The following is a 7,139-nucleotide window of genomic DNA, read 5'->3' on the forward strand; positions in this document are numbered from 1 at the left end:
TTATGTGAGATTTACATACAAGTTACACTGTAGTTATATATAAGTTACACTGTAGTATCATGTAAGTTACAGTGTAATAACATATAAGTTACAGTGTAACTACACTATGATTGTACTATAATTACATCTGTCAAATTTTTACGAGAAAATTTATCGACAAATGTATAGGTGGTCCCGAACGACTCCCCGAACTATTGAAACCGGTGCAATTTGTCTCCTCCAGTGGTTTTGGATGGCGGTTTTGTTGATGTGGCCTGACGTGGCGGTGTTGACCGGGTCTTCATCCCACGTGGCGCTTAGGTGGCATTAAAATTAAAAATATTTGGGACCCATCCATCATTTACACAAAAAATATACTCCCTCCATTTCAAAATGTTTGACACCGTTGACTTTTTAGCACATGTTTGACCGTTCGTCTTATTCAAAAATTTTTATGAAATATGTAAAATTATATGCCTACATAAAAATATATTTAACAATGAATCAAATGATAGGAAAAGAATTAATAATTACTTAAATTTTTTGAATAAGACGAGCGGTCAAACATATGCTAAAAAGTCAACGGCGTCAAACATTTCGAAACGGAGGGAGTATATTATAAGGCCCACATGTCATCCTCTCACGCTAACTCTTCTTCCTCCTTCCTCTCTCCCTTATCTCTCTCTCTCTCTCTTTTCATTTCCCCCTCAGCCATGGCGGCGGCAGGCAAGACAACAGGTGCTGGAGTGGCGGCGGAGGCGAGCGGGCGAGGGCCGGAGCGACAACGGCCTCAAGTGCGGGGAGAGCGGCGTGGCTTAGCCCAAATAGTGACAACCCAATCGATTCTAGGAGCGTCGAGTGAGCACTGCCGCTGCGCCTCCCCCTACCCACCGTTGCCGCCGCTCCCGCTCCTTGGCCCTGCACCTGCCTCCACCTCCCTAGTCCTTCTCCTTGCCCTTACCGCCTGCTCCATTCCTTCTCTCTTTCTTTCTCTTCCCCTTCCTCTCCTCTTTCGTCGTCGGCCGTTGCAGGCCCGGCCTCAAGCAGAGCGGCGGCGAAGCGAGCGCCGGCCCGGCCTAGAGGGGGTGCAGTGGCGGGCCGGCTTGGAGACGAGAGGTGGCGTGGCATGCCCAGACGTCGAAGCGGCTCCAGTGCCTGTCGCCGCTATCGCTCTGGCCCTGCCCGCCCGTCTCCGCTCCAGCCCTTGCCCGCACGTCGCCGTCGCCAGTCCAGCTCCCACTCCTTACGTGCGTCGGAAGGGGAAGAGAAAAGGGGGAGAGAAAAGAGAGAGAAGTGAGAGAGAGGGAGGAGGAAGAAGGGAAGGAGAAAGGATGACATGTGGGCCCCACAATATATTTTTGTGTGTGAATGACAAATGGGTCTCACATATATTTTTTTAATTCTAATGCCACATAAACGCCACGTGAGATGAAGACCGGGTCAACAGTGCCACATTAGCAAAACCGCCCTCCAAAATCGTTGGAGGAGTCAAATTGCACTGGCATCAATAGTTCAGGGAGTCGTCATATCCGGTTTTTGGGTTGAGGGATACGAATTAGATTCGGCCTACTTTTTTAAGGGAGTCAAAGTGGACTTTTTGCTTTGTTATTTGATCCAAACGGGTTGCTTAGCAGCTAATGGGCTAGGCTAAAGTGATTTGTAGCCCCAAATTCGTCTTAACGGGTCGACTTATCAACATTAGTGTGTTGCGGGCCCGTTAACAAACAACGTGGATGCTACATCCAGTGACTGCAAAATCTGCAAGATTTCAATCTACAAAAATCTGTCAACTGTTCAATAGGCAAGTCCCTCGTTTGTTTCCACAAATATTTAGAAACTATATCTATTTGTCCTAAAGAAAACTGAATTTTAGAAGTGGGCGATCATCTAAGATTAATGAATGCAATTTTAGGCACAACACACGGTTCAATAAAAAAAAAATTTATGGGCCGGCTAGAAATAGATGATAAGATGTGATGGGCTATATAGGCCGCACCGATTGTGCAGGCAGCATTCTAGTCCGTTTCGTACTCCGCCCCGAACCCTTCTCCGACTCCAACTCCGGCTCCGGCTCGCCGTCGGTCGGCCACCCATTAAAACCCTCGCGCGCCGCCGCCGGAGTCCGGACCACGCACGCACGCAGCTCCGCGAAAAGCACACGCCGAGCGATGGCGTCGCCGTCCGCCGCGCCCAATCCACGGTAAGCCCCCCCGCCCTCGTTTGCTTTCTCCTTTTATTTATTTATTACTAGCAAAAATACCCGTGCGTTGCAACGGGTAAAAAAAATAATCCAATGACAATAGACATTTTTCAAGCGTACCCATATCAATGATAATGTTTCTATGGATCGTTGTAGCTAACACAATTAGAAAATTAGAGCATCTTTATGTAATGACCCAAACTCGATGATGGCAATCTTTTTACCAATGCTTGCTTTAACTAAAATAATTGGATTATTCATATAACAATATACATATAATAAAAAAATATTCTTTCAATATTATTCTTGCAACCAATAATAGGTTAATCAAATCCTACACTCAGGATCAAGTCTACACAAAATAGTCACCGTGCACTCTTCTCTAAATAACAATTAAAAATATGTTTATTTTTAATACTATTTTCATATAATATGTTATTAAAAAAAGTCTGATAATGATAATTGCATACAAAAAGTGCAGGGATTAGATGAGGAAACAAATGATGTGTAGGAAATGATGTGTAGGAGATGAAAAAATATCGATGGATCTTATCCGACCCAAGCGTCCATCAATTTTATCTCGCTTTGAGTCGGATGGTTTCTCGGAGCGGTTCTTTTTATAAACGGCGGTTTTTTTCTCGCATTGAGTTGGATGGTTTCCTCTATTTTTTTTTCGAAATGATGGTTTTTTTCTCGCATTAAGTCGGACGGTTTTCTCGAACCTTATTTTGAAACATCGGTTTTTTTCGCGTGTTGAGTCCGTTTGTTTTTTTTGGATCTGTTATTTTATAAACAGTGTTTCATCGGTTAGTTTTTTCAGAGCGGCTTTTTTTTATAAACAGTTTTTTTTTTCTTGTGTGGTTTTTTGAAACCATTTTTTTTAGAAATGGTGTATTTCTTTCTGATAGTTTTTAATAGCATTTTTTTTGTTTTTTTCAGACGAAGGAAACCGTATTTTTCCCGCGCATTTTTTTGGAAATTATTTTTTTCTTGCGCATTTTTTTCCTTTTTAACGGATGATGGAAACTTCTCTTTCTAAAAAGTTAGATTAGATTGATAGATTAGATTAGAGTTAAAGAGATATATACGGATAACAAGGGGCGACTTTAAGTTTGGTCGGGTCGTTTTTTCCTCCTTTTCTTTTTACGGAGTTTGAGTTAGATGTTTTTTTTCTTTTTTTTTATTACGGACGAGAAAACCTCTTTTTCACGAGTCGGACTTTTTTTTTCTCTACGGGAGTCGGTCCTTTTTTTCCTTTTTTTACGACAGAAGGTTTTTTAGAGATAGATATTTATTTTTAATTAGGTATTTATTCACGCGTGTTTCCCTTCGGATAGAAACTTTTTTTTTCGCACTATTCTTTCCTTTTGTAGGAAGATGGAAACTCTTTTGTCGCTCGGAATTTTTTTTATTTGGAATCGGACAGAAACTATTTTTGTGGGTAATTTTTTTATAATTAAAAACGGAAATTTCTTTACCGGTTTTTTTTGGATCGGACAAACTGGTTTTTTTCGCCCGGTTTTTTTTCACCCGGTTTTTTTACCGGTTTTTTTTTGATCGGACAAACTGGTTTTTTTCGCCCGGTTTTTTTTCACCCGGTTTTTTTACCGGTTTTTTTTTGATCGGACAAACTGGTTTTTTTCGCCCGGTTTTTTTTCACCCGGTTTTTTTTACGGACGATGGAAGCACCTCTTATTTTTTAAGTAGTAGTAGATTTGCAAGCTAAGCAGCGGAGGTGGAGCGCATTAAATTTTTAAAATTTTTGGCTCAATTGGTCAGTACCAAATTCTTGGCCAGATGGATACATGACCTAATAAGCTATGAATGCCATACTCTGAATCTCAATCTCTGATGTATGCCTAATTCTGCCTATGCGCCTTTTGTTTTGTTTTGTTTTTTTTTAAGAAAGGCGAAAGCTTTGCCACATTATATTCATAGAGAAGAAGTAAAAACTTTACTGAAAAATATATACTGGCCTATCTACCGAAGAGACTCAAAAATAGGACTACTCTCCATGGAGGATAATCTCCGCAATTTTGGAAGCTCCTGCTCTGATGCCTATGCGCCTATGGGAGTTAAGTATTTGATTAGATGGAAAATTAGAGGTGTCGGGCTGTCGGGCTGCCATCGAATCCCGGTTTGGATGCATTAGAGCAAGTGCTATAATAGATGTGACTGCTACCTTCAATTTATCCATGCCGTTCACTTATAAATTAAGAGTCAACATATATAATATGTCATCCCTAATACACAAATATCAATACCTTTAACACTCTCAGACTCTTCTTAGTGTTTGTGTGGAGGTTGTTTCTTAATTTAGGGGTAGCTTATCATTTATCTCCTCCACCTCATCACCGAATCCTATATGCCACTTTTTAGGGGCATTATATTACTTGTTGTTATGCTTATATGTATTGGGATTAGAATTAGTTCATGACAAGATTGCAGGTAGTGTACACACGCTGTCTCAATTCCCCATGCTCAAGGCCTAGTCAAATCTAAGAGCTAGGATTAATGCGTAACAATGCTAATTATACCTCACAAAAAAAAAGGTTTTTTTGGTTCAACTAGTGCTAACAAGTTGTGTTGTTGTGGTGATTGCCAGGATCCATGCCCGTGCAAGCACAAGAGGCGCAGTCAAGGAGTGCCAAGGCAAGAGCAAGTTCTTCCTCGAGCACCAAGCCAAGTGGGAGAAGGAAGGGAACAAAGGCTACGACACCAACGCGCACGGCTGGCGCTTCGCCTACGAGCTCACCTTCCCGGAAGGCGAAATCCCTTCTGACTGGGGGTACAGCAAGCCCCTGTGGGACGAGCACGCCAAGGACGAGGCTCGTCGCCGCCACCGAGAGGCGAAGCAGCGCAAGAACGAGGCGCTGCAACGCCAGCAGCGCATAGAGCAAGTACGAACACGCTGGCGGGAGAAATATGCCGCCGGGAAGGCACCGCGTAAAGAGCAGCTGCAGAAGGAGGCTATGGATGATATGTTTGACTGGCAAGTTCTGGCTGAGAAGAGGCACACCAAGAATGTGCAAATGGCCTTGAACATCATCAACAGGAAGCATCCGGGCAGAAACTACGAGCTCTGGGAGATCTCTGCAAAGAGCACGATCGTTGAGATGGAACTATCCTATTGCCACTACAACTTCACTGCGTACTCCCCAAGCAGTGGATTTGGGTTCTTCTTCGCCGAGACGAGCGACGATGTTAAATGTGAGGACCAAGTTCACTCGTGGTGTTCAATCGAAACAGGCGAAATAGGTATGGCAATGATTTATTCTGTTTACTTTTGTGGCATTTCGCTTAGACATTTATAAAGTAATGACCATTTTCTTATCTCATTTGACATGGGACACAATTTCATTTCACATGATGTCAGTGGGGTGATTATTACTGTAAAATTAGCATTTGGTTAAATCACTTTGCCTATCCTTTTGGATACACAATAATCGAGCAAAAACATAAGAGGACTTCACAACTTAACGGTGTATGGGATTGCTTATTATTTTTAATTCATTGCTGCATTTTTTTATTTACTTGTGTAGCACTCTCCAGAAGACCACAGTTTTACCTGATTTTATATATTACAAGCAACTGTTCTGTTTTAGGAAAACTAGTGAGTGAATATGTGCTACTAGCATATTTGACTGCCGATTGTTTGCAAATTGTTTCTGATACCAAGTCTACGCTACTGCACTACTATCTATTCTGTCCAAATATTTCCAATAATAGTTTTCCAACAAATCTTGTAATGATTTTTCATTCCTTCTAGTAGTGATATTCTCTGAAGGAGATAAACTGATCCTTTATATTTATTTTTTTTACAGGGTGTTGTGTGCGATGCATGAGTTATGAGATTTACCTTGTACACCCAAGCACCGACAAGTTCTTGTTCGGGGATGAAAGCTTACATTGCTGCTGTGCTGACCACTGATGGCCATATTAGTAAATGTATTCTTGTAATCTTGAAAAGCTGCCAGTGTTATCAGTAGGATTTATCTATTGATAATATGTAATACAAGAAGAATGTTTGCTTGAGAAATTTGTACGCACTAGATTTTAAATTATACCATTATGTAGTCAATGTCTTTAATAACTTCAATCAAGAATATACACTGGGGAAATTATTTTTAGATAATATATTATATTAACCCGGCCTCTACACCTTAGAAAGGTGTACACAGCCCAAATACACTGGAGAAGTTATATATATAGCTGTAGCAAATATCTCTATTCACTCGTTCAAACTTCAAAGTTGGTCCAGTGTGAACTGGGCATTGGACTTCACGAAGCTAGCTTTTCCCATCAGTGATTTCTGAAATTTTGATTTATTTGAACTGTGGGAGTGAGACTCATGAATCAAAATATATTCTTTGTTTCACTTGCTCAGTTACTCTTATTCTGTTTGGTTCTATGCCAATGCTAGCCATATCAACATTTTGTAATTTTTCACAAGATTGATTAGCCTTTTAACTCGTTTTGCAATGCCATTCTTTTTCCAAACCAAATGAGTGATAATTTTTGTAATGCTGACAAAATTTGATTAGCCTTTTACTTGTTTTGCAATGCCATTCTTTTTACGAACTAAATGGGCGATGATTTTTCGGCGTAGCGAAATGGTTAGGTTGGGAAACAAACCAAACATGCCTGAACTTCGGTGGCCTGGCTGCTCTGTTTGCAAGAGCTGGTTACCAACTCCCTATACTCGTTTTTCCACGCTTACGCTTTTCAAACTGCTAAACGGTGTGTTTTTTTAAAAAGTTTCTATACGAAAGTTGCTTAAAAAAATTATATTGGTCCATTTTTGAAAAAAATAATAAATAATTAATTAATCACGTGCTAATGGACCGCTCCGTTTTCATGCGTACTATTTGGGCTGGGAACCTGTTCTTGCGAACAGAGCTTGGGGACTAGGGAACTGAAGATGTATGAATAGTAATCCTCCTGTACCATGCCATATTAG

The 7,139-nt window shown here is 40.9% G+C and overlaps 1 protein-coding gene across 1 annotated transcript; it reads left to right on the forward strand.

Annotated features, from left to right (window-relative positions):
• The first annotated feature begins 1,970 nt into the window (after nucleotides 1-1,970).
• Nucleotides 1,971-6,243, forward strand: LOC112936617 (uncharacterized). Its single transcript, XM_026020758.2, has 3 exons — nucleotides 1,971-2,179; nucleotides 4,785-5,437; nucleotides 6,004-6,243. Exons 1-3 carry the CDS (start codon nucleotides 2,148-2,150, stop codon nucleotides 6,108-6,110), a joined length of 792 nt encoding a protein of 263 aa, XP_025876543.1. The 5' UTR covers nucleotides 1,971-2,147; the 3' UTR covers nucleotides 6,111-6,243.
• The last annotated feature ends 896 nt before the right edge of the window (nucleotides 6,244-7,139 follow it).

Source organism: Oryza sativa, chromosome 10, assembly GCF_034140825.1.
Source record: "Oryza sativa Japonica Group chromosome 10, ASM3414082v1".
NCBI lineage: Eukaryota > Viridiplantae > Streptophyta > Magnoliopsida > Poales > Poaceae > Oryza > Oryza sativa.

Coding starts and splice junctions, on each gene's coding strand:
- LOC112936617 (XM_026020758.2), top strand. CDS start 2,148: ATGGCGTCGCCGTCCGCCGCGCCCAATCCACG. Junction 2,180..4,784: donor TCCGCCGCGCCCAATCCACG/GTAAGCCCCCCC, acceptor GGTGATTGCCAG/GATCCATGCCCGTGCAAGCA. Junction 5,438..6,003: donor AATCGAAACAGGCGAAATAG/GTATGGCAATGA, acceptor TTTTTTTTACAG/GGTGTTGTGTGCGATGCATG.